Source organism: Primulina huaijiensis, chromosome 3 (assembly GCF_012295235.1).
Source record: "Primulina huaijiensis isolate GDHJ02 chromosome 3, ASM1229523v2, whole genome shotgun sequence".
Lineage (NCBI taxonomy): Eukaryota > Viridiplantae > Streptophyta > Magnoliopsida > Lamiales > Gesneriaceae > Primulina > Primulina huaijiensis.
Window position 1 is genome coordinate 26,785,556 of NC_133308.1, and position 21,452 is coordinate 26,807,007.

General features: G+C 34.9%; 2 protein-coding genes across 5 annotated transcripts; both read left to right on the forward strand.

The window, feature by feature from the left end:
* Nucleotides 1–1,298: 1,298 nt before the first annotated feature.
* Nucleotides 1,299–10,619, forward strand: LOC140974198 (uncharacterized). Of its 3 annotated transcripts, none has more exons than XM_073437512.1 (25): nt 1,299–1,449; nt 1,530–1,601; nt 3,569–3,699; nt 4,063–4,147; nt 4,305–4,358; nt 4,474–4,565; nt 4,650–4,753; nt 4,927–4,999; nt 5,184–5,583; nt 5,907–6,224; nt 6,319–6,522; nt 6,711–6,806; nt 6,880–6,943; nt 7,122–7,249; nt 7,371–7,617; nt 7,733–7,848; nt 7,940–8,058; nt 8,233–8,356; nt 8,442–8,500; nt 8,917–9,013; nt 9,094–9,283; nt 9,530–9,631; nt 9,703–9,818; nt 10,036–10,095; nt 10,302–10,619. In XM_073437512.1, the coding sequence occupies exons 2-25, from the start codon at nt 1,554–1,556 to the stop codon at nt 10,413–10,415; spliced, it is 3,141 nt and encodes a 1,046-aa protein (XP_073293613.1). In that variant the 5' UTR covers nt 1,299–1,449; nt 1,530–1,553; the 3' UTR covers nt 10,416–10,619. The 3 variants fall into 3 exon arrangements, with proteins under 3 accessions (XP_073293613.1, XP_073293615.1, XP_073293614.1); XM_073437513.1 differs by having other exon boundaries at nt 1,363–1,449; nt 1,539–1,601; XM_073437514.1 differs by having other exon boundaries at nt 1,348–1,601; nt 4,650–4,750.
* Nucleotides 10,620–18,766: 8,147 nt separating this feature from the next.
* LOC140974200 (uncharacterized) lies at nt 18,767–21,228 on the forward strand. Of its 2 annotated transcripts, none has more exons than XM_073437518.1 (2): nt 18,767–18,916; nt 20,286–21,228. In XM_073437518.1, the coding sequence occupies exons 1-2, from the start codon at nt 18,900–18,902 to the stop codon at nt 21,058–21,060; spliced, it is 792 nt and encodes a 263-aa protein (XP_073293619.1). In that variant the 5' UTR covers nt 18,767–18,899; the 3' UTR covers nt 21,061–21,228. The 2 variants fall into 2 exon arrangements, with proteins under 2 accessions (XP_073293619.1, XP_073293620.1); XM_073437519.1 differs by having other exon boundaries at nt 20,375–21,228.
* The last annotated feature ends 224 nt before the right edge of the window (nt 21,229–21,452 follow it).

Sequence of the window (21,452 nt, forward strand, 5' to 3'; positions counted from 1 at the left end):
CGCATTTCAACCAATATCATTCAATAAAAGCATATATAACTAACATCATAACCGAAAAATTATATATATTAATATAGATTAATTTAATCGGATATTCGGGTCGGATATTAGTGGGATTTTTTTATGATCCGTCTCTATCCTTAAACCCGAAAATACACATACCATATTATCCATTTATTTAATCGGTAAAAAATCTCCTTCATACTCTTCTCCATGCGAGTCAAGAATCGGATTTCCGTCTAGGTCGGAGGAAATTGCATCTTATTAGTAATGCTTTGCATAACTTTTAAAAATTTATTCAATTTTAAATTTTAATTTTTTTATGTATTGATATTGATGGTTGAACTATTTTAGTTAAATGAATCATCGACCATAGTCCAATAATTAAAACATTTGTGTACGTGTAATATGTAAGATGGATCCGCTTGCGAGGTGCAGACTATATTCTTTATTTATTTGGCCTTTTTTATTCTTCCAATAAAAACTAAACAAGTGCTTACTTTAACTAAAGTTTAAGATTGACTTTTTCAAAATTAATACAACATTCCCTCAAAAAAGTTATAAATTCTATTTTTTTAATTTCAAAATATCTTTATTGTATTAAAATATCCAATGAAAAGGGCTCATAAATTATATAAACTATATTAATGACTCTTAAAATAATATTTTAAATAGATTGTCAATCAATATTTAATTGATACTTCAATAGTTCATGTGTACTTAGTGTATGATTAAAAATCTTTATGCTTTTTAAAGTTGACCTCTTTTAGTCTTTTAGAGACATATGATTATTGTACTATCTCAGTAATTGCATCATTTTTAATTAATATGAATCGAATCTATGATTTTGATTTTGATTTTGATGTCGATGATATGATCGAACGCTTATTATTTTAGTAAAATTTATAGTCGACGTAATGATATAATCTCAAATCTTTTAAATCACGATCAAACTCGATAATTTGATAACTCTACTCAACAAAAATAGTTAATGTACTTCAAAATGAAAGAGAGTGAATTTCATACAAAGCTGCAGAAGGATGATTTATGTTTGGACAAGTGGATTTGATTCGGTCGGTGGTATGGGTAGAAGATATGGTAATCGAGAGACGAGAATCACTCTCATACCCCGACAAAAACAAAGGCCGTGTGTCTTGCGAGTTATGGGATCAAACGTTGTCAACTTACACGTGTACGCATTCAAACAAAAAAATGGAGCAAATAAATAATAAAAAATACCCACCGGCCAAGTCACCTGCCCCCACTCCCGATTAACTGCAAGCAAATTAAATCCAACCGTTACGATATTTATATTCAATTCCTGTGATTCTTTCTTTGGTGTCATTCGTTTATTTATTTATTTATTTCATCGGTGTGTCCGCAAACCAACCCATTGGCGATTCTCTCCAAGAAACATCACCTTGCTTTCCTTCTACTTCACCGAATACTGTATAGTTTTTTTTTATTATCATTATTATGATTATTTTCTTGGGTTTGTCTATTTTTAGTAACACTTTACTGATCTGAAGGAGAGACAGACCCTTTTAAAGTCCATGGCTATTTTCGTCAAGAAACTTGTTGAAAAGGCTTCTTTGAAGAAGGTAATGTGTGTTATCCATGTTTCTGCCTAAATCTCTTATCTTTTTCTCCGAACCCGTCTTTGTATTAGTCCAAAATCTTGTTGCTTTGTGGGTGTATAGTATGCTGTTCTTGATTTGTAATTTCGTGCCTTTTGCAATACTTTGTTTTTGTGTGTGTGTGTGTGTGTGTGTGTTTTTTTTAATTATTATTTTGTCTGTTAAAATCCTTCTTTTTTCTTGTGATCGAAGTTGGGAAAAGCATAGAGGCTTACATGTTAAATTCTTAGGATATAGTGGATTTGTAATTGCCCTTTTTCAAGTGTTACAATTTCGGTTGAGCGGTTGACATCTATATATTGTTTTTCTTTTGAAAATAGTGATTCCATCCCGGAAAATTTTTACTCTAAGATCATCTGTATGTTTGAATTTTTTTCTGACTATTCGGATTTACAATTTTTTATGTATGATGATTGTGCTAATTGCAGTTTACGACAATTAGCCTGGAAAATTAGCATGTATTTTTGGCAATGAGGAGAATATAATGTAATATTTTAAAAGTGCTACATTGAAATCAGAAAAAAAGTTAGTATGGAAATGGTAGAAAGCAGTAACACTGGATTTTGTTGGGCGTTGTTGCAACAGCAGTTTCTCTTTTATTTTAAAAAAAATTACTATTTTTAGACAAAAGAATGAAGAAATAAATCAAGTATGGAAAAAGTTAAGGATAAATATTGTATGAATCCATATAATGCATTTAAGTTTATGAGAAATGACGAATTTGGAAAATATGCTAAATTTGGAAGATGTTAAGAAATATATTGTTTACATTTTTTCAGTAAGTAGAGATTTTAGGATAGCACCAAAAAGAAAGAATTTTAATGTTAGTTAAAGATCTATCCTAAAATTGCTTCTTATTCATTAATTGTTTGGGAAAATAGACAATAGGGAATGAGTTTTCCAAAACGATGTTTTACAACCTTTTTCATCACTTTTCCTATTTTTTGGCAAAAGAAGAAATATTTTTTTTTTTTTGCAGTTTGATTGAGTGTAAGAATCGATACTTATATGGCTCGAATGTGATTTTATAAGTATGAACCAAGCGAAGAAAACAAGAGGTAACAAAAGAGTATTGCTTAGTTAAGGGATAAAGTGCATTTTATCCTACTTTAGAAATAGAACAGTCCAAAGTTTCATTTGGAATGTTAGTTGTGAGTTGGCTATTTTAATAGGGAAACAAATATTTCTGATGGTTTCTAATCAAGCATGTATTCAAATGATAAAAACCATTGAGAATCAAATGTTTTGATTAGTTTTTGGAGTGCGGCACACATAGTTTACATGCATAGTGGATGAAGTCCTGAAACTTGTAAATTTGTACCTTCCATCATTCAAAAAAATGTCTTCATCCAACTTAGAATTTTTCCTAATAAAAAACATATGCATTATGTTGGCTTCAGAGCTGACAAAAATGTATAGGCCTAAATTCTGAAATTACTGAATTGTGTTGTTCGTTGTTAAAGCTAATAATCTTTTACGCGAGAATACGTATACAATTTCGTTGGGGTGTTGGCCGAGTTATAAACAACTCAACGTGTTTTGAACAGCTTTATACATAAGAAACTAAAATACAGGTTTAAATAATAATAGTGAATGGCTTCAATCAGCATCTCAAGGTCAACATCCGGGCAAATATTTTATACAGTTTTGGAGATCGTAATTTAAATTTGGATTCAAAAGAAGATGATTATTTTGGATAATGTTGGCCAAACATAATAACATCAGAATATATAAAAGAATTATGAAGAGTTATGTAACTTATCCTACAAAGAAAAGCAGCCTATGAAGGCACGTAGGAAATTTCAATTTAAATTTTTTGAGTGAAGTTTTAAAACAAATTCTCAGACTTGTCGAAAGATTTAATGAAATATTCATCAAATAATTTGGTTATTTATTTTTATTTTTCTAACCTTAGTACATTGTCTTTGCAGCCTGGGGGGCTTTCAGATACTTTGAAACCTGATGATGTAGACCCCCGCTTGGTTTTCCATTATGGGATTCCACCTGGATCTTTGTTGCTGAAGTATAACTCGATTCGACAAATCCTTGCTCTTGCAACTAAGTGAGTTTCTGTTTCAGATTTTGGTCTAAATAATATTGCTATTTCTTCTTTAGAGTTTATTCAGTATTTCTTACCAGATACTAGAATGTCTTTGTGTTATTCATGCAGCGATACCATGTTTACGGAAGTTATTCATAATTTTGTTTCGCATAGTCATTCACTGGTTGTCAAGTTTTTCTTCATAATAAATGAAGGAATTGTTATGGTGGTTTCTATGACCCCTAGTATCCTTTCTCATCACCTTAAACGATGAAATTGACTGAGGAAGTCTTCAAAATTTTGATATACTTTGTAGGAAGGTTTTGTCAACTCTACAAGGTTTAACTTTTAAGTAGATAATAATCTTACCCACCCTCCTCTCAGAGATGGACGAATCAAATTATATGGCAAAGATGGATCACAAGCTCTGCTGGAATCACCAGAAACAGTACCGAGCAAGATTTTGCTGGTAAACTATTCACATATCTTCCTCCGACTTATGTGATGTGTATGCTTATAAGAAAGATTTAGTGCTTCGGCTCCATGTACTGGGAATGAGGCATCCTTAAAAATTTCACACTTTTCAATGTTGGTTACTGATGTCAAGTAAAAATATTTGTTGACAGTTTATGGAGAACCAAGGCGTCCTTGTGAATGTAAATGTCAATAACCATATCGAGGCAAGTTAGTCGACTTACCACTACATTTATTTGATTGTAAAATATCTCTTGATCAACATATGTGGCTTGAGGTAATTTATTTCTTATATCTAATATTTTAAAAGAATCATTATAGGTATGGGATATAGATACCAAGTGCTTGTCCACTGTCCATCGGTATGAAAAGGAAATCACCTCAATTCATGCCATACAGCATGCACCTTACCTGTAATGTCATCAAACACAGTCAGGATTCAGTTTACACATATATCAAGTTCTATGTTTTTTATATACGTTTCTTGTTTTCTGTAGGTATGTTGGAGATTCTGCTGGTTATATATCAGTCCTGAGGGTCGATCAAGAGCAACGGAACATTGAACAAATGATATACCATATCCCTCTTTCAGCTTCTCGTGGTAGGATTGAATCCCGTTGAGCACTCTATGAATTTTTATCTCTTGAAATTGAACAGCGCATATTTTTCTCCCATTTATTTAATAAATACTTTGTCTGACGCAGTCATTTGTTTTACTATGTGTACTGTTTTCTGAACATTTTGCATGTTACCTGATGATCAATCCATATACAGGCAAAAACAATGAAGTTGAAAGTGAGATTGCTGTAAAATATATACTGCCCCAACCTACAGCAGAAACTAAAAGGTAATCTCCGACCACATAAATAATCTCCCTTAATTTTCAGGCTTCTCTTTTATAAAAATGCTTAATGACCGTTAAGCTAAAATAAGTTGAATTTGTTTCTTGTGGCTTAATCTCTATGAAAGGAGCATAGATCTTGTTGCATGATTTCAATAATCAATACGATATTTCTTTCATATCATTTCAGGGTACTTATTATCCATTGTGATGGAGTTATTACATTATGGGAGATTCAAGAAAGTACAGTCATTTTTACTAGTGTTAGTACCACATTGCAATCTCTATATCAAGAAACAAAGAAGGTAACGGCAGCTTGTTGGGTATCCATGACTGGAACTAAAGTTGCTGTTGGTTACAGCAATGGAGATATACTCCTGTGGAGTGTTCCATGCCCATCTGATTCTAAGACCGAACAAGTATCAATAAATGAAACAAGTGGTGGTCAAATAACACCTGTTTGTAAGCTGAATCTTGGATACAAAGTGGACAAAATTCCAATATCGAAGTTAAAATGGATTGATGCAGATGGAAAATCAAGTCGACTATACGTTTTAGGAATGTCCGAAAATTTTTCTACCAACTTACAGGTATCATATTGCCCTTAACACACTGTTTATGTTCTTAGAAATCGAACGGTCATTTTTTTTTTTAGAATTGTCTTAATTTTTACCTCATTTTACTACTGGAAAATAAAGAACTTGATAACGTATTCAGCCTATATTTTCTCTAGCAATACTGGGATAGAGACGCCATGTTTTCTGGTTATATAAAATAAAATATTTTAAATATCTAAAATTCCAGGTGTTAGCTATAATCAATTTACAAAAGTATCACAGACCAGATTCCATAGAGAAAGGACTTTACTGCATGGATTTACTTTTCTAATTTGCGTAAGAATGTCATGTTACAGGTAGTTCTACTAAATGAACATACTGAATCTCGCACAATTAAACTGACGCTTAGTCCCCCCGAGTCTCTAGTTGACTTGGAGATTATTACAAGCTCCATCGAACATAAAAGACATGATTCTCTTCTTTTGCTGGGGAAATCAAGTCATATCTACTCCTATGATGATTGTTTGATTGAAAGGTACCTGGTACAGTGCCAAAACAAATCATCACCTTCACTTCCGAAGGAGCAAATGATAAAGTTACCTTATGGAGATTCAAGCATCACTGTATCAAAATTTATGACATGTATTCCATCCATGCCGTATTCGTCAGATGAGGTATGTGCATAGGCCTTGGCAAATATGATAATAATGTTGATATGAGAAAAATCATAATGTCAATATTTGTTGATATATTATAATTGTGCTGCAGGAATTCAGTATTGTGGCAAAAAACAGTTTGCCACTTTTTCCATTTGAAAGAAAGCTAAAAGACGGAAGTAATTCAAATTCAATGACTTTTAGTCCACTCACCAGGGATAAAAACCTGTTTATAACTGGACATGATAATGGAACAATTAACTTCTGGGATGCATCTTGCCCTCTTTTCCTTCAAGTAGCATCTATAACTCAACAGGTAATGAAGAAGTTTTGAGACAACTTAGGTATTTGTAATTTAGCTTCATCTCTTGTTTGTTTTGATAAATCCATCGATCGATTCCAGTTCTTTTACTGTTGAAACATGTAGATCATGTATATGGATCAATGAAAATGAGTATTTTCTTCCTGGGAGCAATCCTGTTTTATTTTGATTTGATTGTGCAGAGTGATGATAATTTTTCTGTGAGTGGCTGCGCATTGACAGCATTGCACTTTGACTTCGAGTCTCATACTCTTGTGTCTGGAGATAAAAGTGGAATGGTAATACAGTCCTGTCAATAAACTATGTTATGATCTACAGTGTACTAACATTTAATGCTAATCTTTCATTCAGGTTCGCATATACGTATTCAAATCTGAAACATTTGCTCCACAGAGCTCTTTTGTATCTTTTCAAGGTACTAAATTTGCCCTCTAATTTGCATCAAATTAAATTACCAGTCACTGTAGATATTCTCACTGCTAATTGAGCAAATTCAGTTGTGATGTTGGATTCGGGTCTATCAATATCATGTTCCGAGAACAAAAACTTTGGTGCTTCATTTGGATTTTTGAAAGATTTATGACGGTTACCAGGAATTTCAAAGAAAGGAAGCAACCACATTATTAACAGAATCAAACTTGTCAAGGTTAACGGTGCCGTACTGTCCATAAACATGACAAAAAATCTAAAACAACTTGCTGTTGGGACAGACCAAGGATATGTAAGATTTCCTTTTCTCTTTTGTCTAAATTCCCTGTTCAATTCAGTCAGTTTTTTTATTATTGTGGAGTCAAACATCCTACAAGAAAGATTCTTAATTTATTTCTGTATTATAACTACAGGTTTCGTTGGTTGATGTGGAAGGGCCTACCATCTTGTATCAAAGACTCATTGCCAGTGAATTTTCAAAGGGGATCATTTCAACACATTTTGAGACTTGCAGCTTCCATGGTTTTGAAAAAAATATTTTGCTTGTGGCAACAAAAGATTCATCAGTTTTGGCACTCGAGTGTGACTCGGGAAATACACTAAGCTCCAGTTCGGTTCGTCCAAAGAAACCATCTAGAGCTTTATATACACGGATTTTGGGTGAGTATCGTTTCTTATTAGATTTTCTTTTTCTTGCGATTTGGAAGATGGTGCTTGTGTCTCATAGCTTGTACACTGAAATATCTAAAATGTAAGCGTCCATACTTCTTGACAGATGTACAAGGAATATCGGATAACATCAATTCCAACAACACCATTACAAAGCAATCATTGGTATTGCTTTGTTCTGAAAAAGCGGTTTATGTATATTCCTTATCGCATGTAGTCCAGGTATGAGCACTACTATCATGTATAGGTTACTGTAACTTTGCAGAAAAAGCCAGCTGATTTTTTCCATTCCATTTTTATGATCTCGTGTCAGGGTGTCAGGAAAGTACTCTATAAAAAGAAGTTCAATTCCTCTTGTTTCTGGGCATCAACTTTTGGATCTTCTGATGATGGACTTTTGCTTCTTTTCACCAGTGGAAAAATTGAGATTAGGTGATGATTCCTTACATGCTGGTATCTATTTGACTATCTAAACTGGAAGCATCAGTAGTTTGACTTGGGGGCGAGCACGAAAATGCATATGTTTTCATCTAGAAAATATGTCACTCTCCCATAATTTACCTTGTTGTTTGTCACCATCTTATCACTGTTGATTTAAAATTCCAGGTCGCTGCCTGAACTATCTCTTGCAAAGGAAAGTTCAGTTAGAGGCTTCGCATTTTCAACCTTGAAGTCACCCTCAACATCGGACATTATAGTTTCATCATCCCAGGATGGTGAACTCATTATTGTAAGTTTCCATTTTTCACTTTTCTGCCAAGTTATCTCACAAGGTCTGTTAGCTGATAAGCTTTATATTCTCCTTGTATAATCAGGTCAATGGCAATCAAGAACTACTTTTTGTGTCAACTTTGCTACACAAGGAGGCTTACAGGTAATAAGATCTATCAAAAAAGATTTACATGAGATTTCGGGTGTAGAAATATTTACGATGGTTTTTTAAGTATTTAAAAAAAAAATAAAAACAGCTTTATGTTTGGGCAGGACAGTAGAGAAGGGTTTGTTTTTAGTCTGCGAAGCAGATACCATAGAATCCACATTTTTGGCTTTTGGTTTTCAGATTTTTAAATGTCTTTGGAAAAAAATATTCCAACTAAACACCATTTTTTCAGAAAAATGTTTTTTCTGGATCTAATTTTTCTTGCTGACTTCTTCAAACTTTGCCCACAAACAATTAAACTAATCACTATTTATTTTGTTTATGCTATGCAATTGGGCAAAACAGAGCGAGTTTATGCTTATTTTTACCTGTATTTTGCATGCTATTGTTGCCTACTCCATCCATCCAAGGCTTCTGGACTCCGTCACCCAAGTTTTTAACAAAGACCTCGTCCATGCCCAAGGGTGCATCGGTATCTCTTCGGCTCCCCTCAAGGAAAAGAAAAAGGTGTTAATGGGCTCGTCTAAAAGATGTGTAGTGTGTAGATATTTTTTGGAAATTTTTTTCTGACTGATTTGGATTGATAGGGTATATTTGGATCATTGGTGAAAGACAATAACACTACAAAATCAAAGACAGGGCTTGAGGTGGAAAGCCGTGATTCTAGAAGAAGTATTGAAGAACTATCATTGATATTTTCAAAAGCTAACTTCGCAATTCAAAATGAAATTGAGACAAAGGTTACTATGAGTGAGGAAGACGTGGAGCTGGATATAGGTATTTTTGTGACAAATTTTAAACATCTTTTTGTATATGTCTTATTTTTTAAGAAACTTAAAAGAAAATCCAATCAAAAAAGTGAAAATCGCCATAATAAGTGAGCAAGAACAAGTGAAATAAAAAACAATGAAAAAGAGACGGGCATAATCTGGAACATGTATTTATTTTTTGTTTCTTTACTTTCAAAATTATTTTTCGAGTGTTCTTCCGGTTGCCAATTATCAATTCTTGTTTTTTTTCAAGATGATATCGACATTGAGGACGTGAAAGAGAAACCAAAAGGATATCCAGTTATTGCCGGATTGAATAAACAGAATATTACAAACAAATTTTGGGCAATAAAAGGTAAGTCCAGAATAGATTATTACAAATGAAAAATTGCCATCACATGCACTATTTTTTTTTTCCTTTTGCAGGTAAGTTGAAATATGCGAAGGTTAAGAATGAGAAAGTACCCGTGCACGAGCTACAAGACGAGAAGACCGGTGCTATTGATCAAATAAAGAAAAAATATGGCTATTCTTCTTCTGGTGTGAGTATATAAATCCACAAGCCCAAGACAAATATAATTAATCCTCGTGAGGCTTAAATCTAACTTGATGACATGCTGCACTGATCAAATTACACCTGAACAGTTTTTTTCCCTCCCTAAGTCCCTCTGGAAAATTATTATTTCATTTAGTTGCAAAAATTTGAAGAGTGAAACTTGGCCATATGTCTGATAAAGTTATTTGTATGTTTGTATGAAGGAGTCGAGCGTTGCAAATATTGCTAGGTCCAAGCTCGGCGAAAATATGAGGAAATTGCAGGTATGACATCCCCCTCTTTACAGGCCCGGAGTTTCTTCTTGTGTAGCTATGATTAGTTTGTCGAACCAAATTTGATAAAAACCGAGCTGAGTCGTCTCTGTGGTTGTTGGCTTCCCAAACCAAGTCATGAAGTTAATTTTCATTCTGAATCATTTGTCTTGCATTCTTGAATTAAACTAAAACATAAAACGATTTGTTCTGGGCAGGGAATCAACATTAAAACTACAGAGATGCACGATACTGCGCAATCATTTTATTCAATGGCCAGAGATGTGTTGCGGTTCGCTGAAAACGAGAAAAACGAGAAGGGAGGTTCCTGAGCCTCTCAAATTCTTGATATTCTCGAACTTTGGTAGTTTTAGTTGCAGAAACTTTGTATACAAGCGGTTGTTTTCTGGTATTGGTAATATGCATGTGCATGCGAGTGCATGTGAGTGTGCGTGTGTAAATATGTTGTGTTTCGTGCTATGTTCAGTTGTATATAATTTATAAGTTCCACAATTTCCTACTCGGTCATAACAAATAGTCTAAATTAATCCTAGAGATGTATCCAAACTGTATTCATAAACATAGCAGTCAATATTACATTATAGTTCAACTTCGATAACAGTCAACAATCCAACTTCTGCATTTACGTTAAAAATCGGAAATATGAGATTTCCACTTCAATAATATTTTTGGAATATCTACTACGACTAGATACAACTCTTAACAATGCTCGGGGAGAACAATCAAAAAAGAAATACTCAAGTCATCACAAATATATACTATTGAATTTCTACTAGCAGATTGGACTGGATCTGGCTTGAAATTTCTATTTCCCTCCATTCTCCCTAAATCCTTGCATTAAAATGAAGAAGAGAGGGGAACTTGGCTGATATCATTAGCTGACATGAAGACCGAGGAAAAATTGTTAATTGGTTTCCATCATCCTGTGCCAAAGTTTCATGTATTGGATTCTTGATTAGGTACCCTGACCCCATCTCTTAGCACTGAATAGTATTAATGGCTCGGATTTTATGTTTAGATGGAGCTTTCCCACGTTATCTCGTGAAGTATTTTAAAAAAAAATATTTTTTAAATCTATTCAAATTGGATAAAATGATCATTCTCATTATTTCAATGTCATATTAATTTTAAGTATAAAAAATTAGATGAGAATTCTTTCTACCAAATATGCTATTGTGTAGTTTGGTAATTTCAAGGGCATTTATGTAATTACAGCTCGATCACCAATTGAATTATTTTGGGCAACTTACGTATCAGTACAAGAATCTTTCAAAGTTTAGATTTAGTACCTAGTTTCCCATAATACCCCTCAAAACCCTTTTTCAAATAATTGATTTTTCTTTTCTAAATAATGGCCCATCATGCTTCCGTAAGATAAATTAAATCGTATACCTTTTTGACCGGAGTACCACCGGGTTATATCCACCGTATTTTACGAACTGCTCCTCACAGTCCAACCACACAATCGCAACCGATGGTTTACAGACGCAGATTCCTTCAGCAGCACTTGGCACAACCTTAATTCGTTTCCTACCTTAAGGTGTACGGTATAAAATAAAATTTTGAAAATAATACATGAGAGGGGCTAAGAGCAAAAGATCTCTTTATTCAAACACAAACATCTTTTATTACATTGAAACCTCTTGTAGAGGAGGAGGAACTTGCTTAGCTACTTATAGTAGCCGAAACTTGAAAACACATAAACTAGAAAGAGAAGATATTACAATTGGTTTTTGAAAGAAATGAGGAAAATGTTCGATGATCTTCACTTCTTTCTTTCTGCATTATTTATAGANTGTCTTCTTTTTCTTTATACATCTTTATAATTTTTCTGAGAGCTGCAGCCTCACTCCTCTTATACTTGATTCTTCTTTTTAAAACTTTCANCATTAATCTAGCAATCAACTTCTCATCTTCTTTTAATTCTCCGAGATACCAATAGAGATGAGTCTGGAATAGATTTGCTGTTATCTCATCACCCTTTTCTTTGTACATCTTAATTATTGATCTAAGAGCAGCAGCTTCACTTCTCTTGTAATTTATCCTTCTTTTCAAAACTTTAAGATATACTCGATACATCTTTGAGTTTTGATTTTTCTGGTGTGTTTTACTGGTTCCAAATTACCCGTATTTATATTGTAAATTTTTGGGTCCAGTTTCTTGTTTTGATTGGATTTCCTTTATCTTTAAAGATAAGGTATCCGATGTTCTTTGTCATTTTTCCACCGATTATTGGTGGTCCTGTCCTTCCACTCACATGGTGGATTTTCTTTTTGGTGAGTGGGTTTAGTCACATCTCCCCTTTAATTTTGTCGAGGAATCTTCGGCTTTTTGTATCCTCGAGGAAAATGTGAATGTGGTCCTTCCCCACTTGTCCTTGCTTCGGTAAAATGTTTCCGATCAGATCTCGGTTTGAAACCTTTACCGAATTCCGGTTCTTTCTGATTCTGGCATTCAAGGCAGATGTTTTCTGACCATCTTCCTATGTGTGCCATATTACAGAACTTTCGGCGAGTCTCTTTACTTGCCGGCATCTTGCTGTTCCATAGAAGATTTCTTTTCTTTTCGAATAGATCTTCTGCAAAGCTTGTAGTTTTTCCTGTCATAGTGTTTAACAGGAATGATCCATTTAAAGAATTTTGGTAAAACTTAAATGGAAACTTGACTTTGTCCATCTCTGTGAGACAGACCCAGATACCCCATGCTCTCCTGGTAGACATATCATCTTCATTAAATGAAGAGACTAAGGGGGTTTCATTTGTAGGAGGATCCTTTATAAATTTTTGAGAATTCATGTCTGGCCTCCTTAGCTTGATAAAATGAAAGGCTTCGTGTCAGCCTTTTCCTGCTGGTTCTGGTGCTGTACTGAAAAAGTATAGCTCCAAAACATCTCCTCTGGACAAATGATCATTATTTGCCCAAGTCTCATGAACAGCTTCCTGAATCCATTTTGGTAATGCTGATATCTCCGGGAAGCTGGGCGAAGTAGTATAAACTGAGGCAAGAGCCCCAAATTCATACCAGGCTTTGACCTCCTTTGGATATGAATTTTGTTTCATCCATACCCTAGGATATTTTCCTGCAATATCAACTCGAACCATAGCTGGGTTGATGCCAATTCTTGTGTTTAATTTCTCCCAATTCTGTTGGTAAACCTGAAATGGAGAAATTACATTTTCATTAGTACCAACCTTAGTTTTGCCTTTGTCAGTACGAGGCCTAAGGTTGATCTCTCCCTCTTCAATCCCCGAGGTGAAGGGTTGACTTGAGGACTCGAGATAAGGATCTGGAGTCTCAATTTTTGTTTTAGCCGACTCATCTATAGATGATCCCGACTTAACACTTGTGCAAAGGGTATTTGAATCCCTCGCTACAGGTATAGAGTCCTGTACTCGAAAACTCTCCATTTGGGAAACCAATGGTTTCTCAATGCCTTGGAGGATAGGCCTTTGCATTACAGACCATAACTGAGTATATGCCTGTAAACATCCTGTAATTCGATCAGAGACAATTCTCTTATCGGCTTGTTGTAGCCTTCCCGCAACTTCTGCGTTTACGGCCAACTTGTTGAACTCGGTTTGAAGCATTTCAAGGTGTTCCCTCAAATGCCTCTGCATCTTGATAATAGCATCAATGTCAATGCTGTCCATCTCTTGTTAAAAAATCTGCAAGAATATTTTCATGAGATTTAATTATCATAATATCAAAAATATAATTTTGACATAATGCCTGCCATCTTAATAATCTGGCCTTCTCAGGTTTAGATTCAATTCTATTCCTTAAGAACGCTTTCACCTGTGTGTTATCAACTTTCAAAGTGAATTTCTTTGCAAGTAAAAATAATGGCCATTTTTCAAAAGCTCTTTTTACTGCATAAAATTCCTTTTCGTTGATATGCCATCTTATGGCTTCTGCATCTGAGAATAAACCGCTACAATATCTGCATGGTTGTTCTCCCTCTGGTGTGAGCTTAGTAAGAACTGATGCCCACCAATGATCACTGGCATCGGTATACAATACCAGATTATCCTCATCTTGAGGAATAGCCATTTTTGGAAGATTCTTACAAATCTTCTTTAATTGGCATAGTCCTTTTGTGTGTTCATCTGTCCATATAAATCTAGCATCTTTTTTCAATAATGGACTAAAGATTTTCCTGTGTTTTGCTAGGTTTTTAATAAACATCCCAGCAAAATTAACAACTCCTAAAAAACTTTGAAGTTGCTTCTTGTCGTTGAGTCTTTCTGGAAAATTCTGCACTTTTTCTACTATGTGTTCTTGCAGAATAATTCCTGATTCATCGATTTCAATTCCGAGGAATTCAATCTTCCTTGTTGCAATGACTGCTTTCTTTTCAGATAAGACCAGTCCTTCTTTTTTACAGACATTGGAGAAAATCTCCAAATGCTTAACATGTTCATTCATATCTTTAGATGCTATTAAAACATCATCAATATAAACAAACATAAACTTAAAATAATCTTTAAAAAGATTATCCATTTTTCTTTGAAATATCTGGGGTGAATTAGCCAATCCCATTGGTAATACTTCCCAAATATAATGTCCCTGAGGTGTAGAGAAAGCTGTGAATTTCTTACTTTCTTCTTGCATCCTAATCTGGTAAAATCCAGACTTACAGTCGAACTTAGAGAATATCTTGGCGTTGCGTATGCAACTTATTAGATGTTCTCTACTAGGTATAAAATACCCATCAAACTCCAGAATCTTATTAATTTCTTGATAATTAATAACTAATCTGGGTTTTCCTCGTTTTATCTCACCATGATTCCTTACCAGAAAACCTGGACTACTATATGGTGACATTCCTGCTTTGATTAATCCAAGGTCCAAATGTTCCTTGATTATAATCTGCATATCCCTTTGGTCAATGATATTCATTGGGATAGGCTTGCAGCGGACAAATTCATACTCTTTGCCTTCCTTAATTTTAAGGCAAGCTTTGAGTTGATTTCTGTCCCACCATGCCAAGGGATCTTCATTATAATTTTCCTTGATCCTCTTCTTGACATCTTCCAGGGATACCTTAGATTCAAACTCTACTTCATTTTTATGTAGAGCTATCTTAAGGCATTCTATCTCTTCTGGTTGGAGTTCTTTATCTGCTCTTAACTGGAGCATTGTTTCTCCAAACCTTCTAGAATCTTTCATTTTTGGGTTCAGAAGTTGTCCTGAATCACCACGCTTGCTGCGAAACTGGATTGGCAATTTTCTGTAAAATGCCTCTCTTAGTCTCTGGACTATGATTTTGTGGTTACAAGGAGTTGTAAACACTAATTTTCTTGTCTCATTTTCTTGAGTATAGGATTTGAACATTTGTAGGAAATTGTTTCCTAGTAAAATGTCAGCTCCTGTATCATGAAAATAAATTGGTGGTGTCTTCACCTTATACCAAGGTGTTTGCCCAGCACCGCCAATCATTATTTCAGTCATCTTAATCCCTTTACATAAGATTAAGATTCTTCTGGAAAAATCTCTTCCAGCAATCTTTGGTAATTCTTCTTCCAAACTTGTTGGAAAAACTCCTCGTTTTGCTGTACAAATACCAGCACCTGAATCAATATAAGCAGCAAAATATTCTGCCTTATATTGTTCATATAACATTCCGACTGGAACGTATATGGAGAATGGACTTGTGGTCATTGGATTTTCCACATCTTATCTTCTGCCATAAACTCCATTCCATACTCTAGACGTTTCCAAGGTTTATGTTCCTCAAGAAACTCTAGTCCAAGAATCAGTTGATCTGATTCTTTTCCTGGACTTCCTGTGATATGAACTTCCAATTCTCCAACTTGGATCATTCCTTGGTAAGTTCCTATCATAGGTTGTTCTAAATAGTAGATGGTATTACAAGGAAATTGATTCCTTTGTTTCGTAATATCAAATACTATTTCGACTTCCTTCCACCCTTCTGGGCATCTAAGCTTTCCTATTGTTGAAAAACTTTTTAGCTCATGTTGGATTTCTTGAACAGGGGTTTTTCCCCATCTGTAGCTTGTAATCCTATCTCCTTGAAAAGATAGTCTTCTTGATTCCAATCTAAGACTTTGATTCCTTTGTAGAATCGGTTTGTCTTGTATTTGGATATCTGTTTCCTGTATTACCGGAAACTCAACTCGTTCTGGATAAATTGCCTGAGCAACTTTTCCAAATATTTCTGGTATCTCAATAAACTCATTTCTAATAAACAACTCTGAATGATGTGTATTAGATAAAGCATATGAGATTTGATAGGTAATAGAATATGGTCTATTACCTTCCTTCATTAGCCTTTTCTCCTTGAAATTTTGATGTAATGTCAAGGCTCGGCTAAAATCTCGATCTGCCAGGTTGTAAGCTATCCGTGGATAGATAACTCCTACAATCTTTCCTGCACAGAGATTTCCTGAGATAGTTCCCAGTACTGAATCTTGAAGGTTCCCCATTCTTTTATCGCATATAGCAATATCAATGGGTGAATCAATACCTTCTTTGAAAGTAGCTTTTATCATAATTTGGATTGCTCCAATATGAATCCAGGACATAGTCCTTGCTACTTCGATCTTGAGTTTTTGTAATTCCTCCTTTATTTCTTCAGAAGGAATTAATTGCATCTCCATTCTATTTCCCGTAAGTTCCATTGGGATTGCCATTTCCCTTCTGGAGACTTTATAGATTAGATGATGCTTTCTGTTTCTTAGGCCAAGATTTCCTAAGAACTTTTCTACCTGTCCTGCAGAGAATCCTTGGTATCTCTGTAGACTAGGATTTTCTTTCATGATTCTTTGAACCATGTTATTAGATATTGTTGTCTGGCTAAAGAACCCAGACAAATCCTCATGTGTTTCGTGTCGAAACACCTCGTTTTCAGTCAGATTCCGATTCAGTTCCATCGGATTCTCCCTGACTTAAAACTTCTTCTTCTTCATATATACTCTCATCTGAGGCAATGTCCTCAAATCGNTGGTTTGCTTCCAATAATTGTTGGAAGATCATTTTCCTTACAACACAAAGGAGTACGTTTGTTAATACCCCTTAATCGTTTGTAATTCTTTTGTAATGCTGCCAAATGGCACCATTCCGCCAATTTTCCTTTTAGAAAAGAAGCTCTTCGTGCCAATGTATCTGGATTTCCAGGTACATATTCCCTTATGAGCATTTCTCTCCAAGGACTTGGCATTTTTGCGAAGAAAAGCTGCATCCTGAATTCCATCTATATTTAGTGAATAACATAATGTATTCATCTACTAAACAGATGTCATGTAATTCAAGACTATACAGAGCTTGAGTATATTTCTTCCTTTTCTCTGTGTCTTGACTATTAAAATAGTCTACCCCTATAAATTGTGCTTTAAATAGGGTAGCCATTCTTCTTGCTATTTCGCTTAGAGATTCTCCGGCTAGGACCGATTCTTTAGTTTCCACTGAAGTCATGTCCCAAGCAATTTTTACTGATCCCATAAGGCTCATTTCTAGGAGTTTAATGAATCCTTCTCTGTTGAGATCAAGTGTTCCTGCTGCAATTCTCATAGCAGATGTCCAATCGTCTATGAGTTCTTTTCTGTTTTTGAAATCTAGTACATCAAGGTTAAGCATAACCCCGTAAGGATGTATAGGATCTAAAACGGTTTTCCCATATGGGGTTTGGTGCAAGGGAATTTGATTTCTCCTTGGACTTGTTCCCGCAGGGTGTGAACCTCCACCAGTATGGAAATCAGTTTGAGATTCTCTCATGTGTATATTTTGAGATCCCACACTTTTCGTTCGTGGTTCTTGTGAAGATGACCAAGTTATAGCAGGTGTTTCACCTCCTGCTGTGTTCATCTTTAGATCTACAACTTTGAGATTTGCGAAAGATTCCGCAAGTTCTTGTAGATCCTCCAGACCAATCCTTTCTAAAGTTGTCATCAGATTAATTTCTTTTCTGAGACAGACTTAATTAGATTGATCATCTTTTCTTCTTCAGTCAAAGGTTTGGACACCACTCTGGCCTTTCCTTGTTGATGTAACAAAGGTTCAGTACCAAATGATGGTGGTAACCATCCTCCTGAAGTTCTTTTACTAGAACTTGGTTGTTGTTCTAGTTTCTGAATTCTTGTTTGAATATCCTTTAATATTCCAAGAATTTCTTCCTGGTTTTCAAGGATCTTCTCAACTCGTTGAGGTACAAAATATAGCATGTTGTCATAATTTTGTACTGTTTTCTGGATTTCTCTAAGGTCTAAAGAGAGCTTAGAGGAATCTGGAACTATTTCCAGAAACTTATTTGTTTGAATCATAAGTTTACCTGAGGGTGCTGATGCTTCCCTTTCTTTTTCTGATATCTAACAGTAGTTAGATTCTCTTGTTTATATTCCAAAATATTGGAATAATTCTTGTAAATTACTTTTCTCGAACCTAAGTTCGGATTCATAATTTTCGAAATTCTCCTCCTCAAACATTTCGTTTCTTTGTAACAATAAATTTTGTGTTTGAAATAAATTAACCTTAAGCTCTGATACCATTTTCGGGAGTGCGGGGATCAATTAGAATCAAAATAGGTTATAAGGATATTCTTGGTATTTTTCAAATAATTTTCTCGGGTATTAAAACCAAATTTTGTTTTCAGAAGGTACTGAAACCTAATTAACCCAATTATTTTTATCCGGTTTTGTTAGTCTGCTCTATTTCATAATAATAATAATTTAGCTAGGGTTTCCTCGTCTTCTCCTCGCATCGGTCTCCACTTCTGTTGCGTTTGGGTCTTCGTAATCTGTGTACGACGTCGTTTTAAGATTCTCCTAGGCTGCGCAGCCATGTACGGACAAAGAGGGTATGTTAAACGAGCTTTTTTTGCTTTTACTGTCGTCGTTCCGAATCATTTCGAGTTGACAAATGCTTATTTTGTTGGTTTTTGGAAATCGGAATTTGGTTCTGTGATTTTTCGTTTTTAAGCCTTTTTGGCGTGTTTTTTTTAAATATATGTTAATTGGAAGGGATATCGATTTCTTGAATATGGGGAATTTTCAGAATTTTACTTTTATTTTGTCTTGTTTGTGTTTGATTTGCGAAAACATCTCGGCTTAAGCCATGATCGATTCAAGGAGATGCTTATGTGAACTGATTATTTTGCCTGTCCTAGAAATTAGGCTTATCTAGTGTACAAAATTACTCAGTGTGAATCTGTTCCTAGGGAATGGTATTAGAAGTAGCCAGGTTTGCCTGTCTTTTTCTTGGGACCTCAAGTAGGGTTGTCAATTCTGTAATCACAATTTTGCATTGTGGTAATAATTGAAAAGTTTGTCATCCATATGTACCTTTTATCGATTTATACGAATTATGTTTATTTTAAAAGAAATAGGAAATTGTTGGGTGTAAGTTTCTTTTTCTGATTGAATCATGGAATATTTACCATTTTCCCTACTATTTGCCTTCTATTTCGTTGTTCTTTGTGGGATTGAGTGAACTAATTAGGATATTTTGTATTGGTTGTCATTTTGTCAAAAGCTTTGGCAGATGATCTCAACCCCCTCGGTATTTTGAGCTCATTATCTAGAATTTAAGCTATCTCCATATCCAGTGGCTCTCAATTCAGCAACCTAAAAAAAATTATTTAGTTTAGTTGCTTAATGTTGATAAGAAACGAGGTCTGCTTATTGTTTCGGGCTTTAGCTTGCTTCAAAGTACTAAACAAATTTCTTGTCTCAATAATGATAGTATGTTTGCCTTGGGACTTCCTGTAAACTGGAAATGACATATCTTCCAAGAAAAAATCTTTTATGTATTTGTTCATTATTTCAATATTTATTTGTTGGTAATAAGGGATTCAACTATGGCAAATTCTTACTGATGTATTTACATGCTTGTTACGCTTATCTGAAATTCTGAAGTCATTAAAACCTCTTTAGAATAGCGATCCTAGATTGACTGCAGAGAGTGAAGCACCAAGTTATGCAGCTGTTACTCTTGATAAAGCATGAGTAATCATTTATTTCTGGATTTTTTTGTATGTATGTACTGCTTTGGCCTTCATTAAAATGATGTGTGATTTAATCTGTCATTGAGTCCATGAAATATGGTTAAAATGCTTCAGATATAATTAGTAAAACTAGATTATAGGAGAAAAAATGGGTTGGGATTGGCTTTATTAACAAGGTTGAGCGGGGGGTGATTTTCCCTTCCTTGGGTATGAATAATTGAAGGGCAATGTTTGGGAGCGGGGGGGTTTCGGACGGGTACGAGATCGGATCAAAGAGACCAAGAATGATGGAATCAAATCCCTACTTCGCAGTGAGAAGCAGTTCAGACAGCCATCAAAGGTATGGCTATGGCAGCAGATTCCAGCCGGGTCCTTTTCCAGTTGTTCGTTTAAGGGGTCTTCCCTTCAATTGCACAGATGTCGACATTTTCAAGTTCTTTGCTGGAATGGACATTGTGGACGTCTTCTTGGTGAATAAGGATGGTAGATTCTCTGGAGAATCGTTCGTGGTCTTTGCTGGGAATATGCAGGCTGAACTTGCTCTTCAGAGAGATCGACAGAACATGGGAAGAAGATACGTGGAAGTGTTTCGGTGCAAAAAGCAGGAATATTACAATGCCATAGCCGCTGAGGTGAGTGAAGGAGCTTATGGTGGGGTAGATAAACGTGGATCCTCACCTCCAGCTCGACGGAAGAGATCTCCAGATAAAGATAACATGGAATACACGGAGATCTTGAAGATGCGTGGTCTCCCTTACTCCGTAAAAAAATCAGAAATCGTGGACTTTTTCGAAGAGTTCAATGTCGCCGAAGATAAGATTCAGATCGGGTGCCGCTCTGATGGGAAAGCTACTGGAGAAGCTTATGTTGAGTTTGCTTCTGCTGAAGAGGCTAAGAAAGCCATGTCCAAGGACAAGATGCTGATCGGATCTCGGTATGTGGAACTCTTTCCTTCAACACCAGACGACGCGAAACGATCTGCGTCAAGATCACGCTAGTGAACTTAATGTGTTATTCCTACCAGTTGATGAAACAAGTTGGTTTGAAATGTTGGATCTTCTTCGTGTGATGCTATCTGGGTAAACATAATGTCATTCTGATTTGTTTATTTTTGTTTCCATAGCTAGAGGATTTGAGTTTGAGATATGAACTTATACTTTCTCCTAGCTTCTGTTGTGTTTGATATTGCCCTAAGTAAACCACGCATCATTTAATTATTTTTTTAAAAAATTATCTTATTTTTTAAATAACAAGTAAAAAACCTAACCTTTTTTATATTAATTAATGAAATCGTAACTTATAATTTCCTAAAGAAATATAACTTATAATATAAAATGATACAAAATATGTCATCGATAATATAAAATCCAATGTGTTCGTGAATTATATA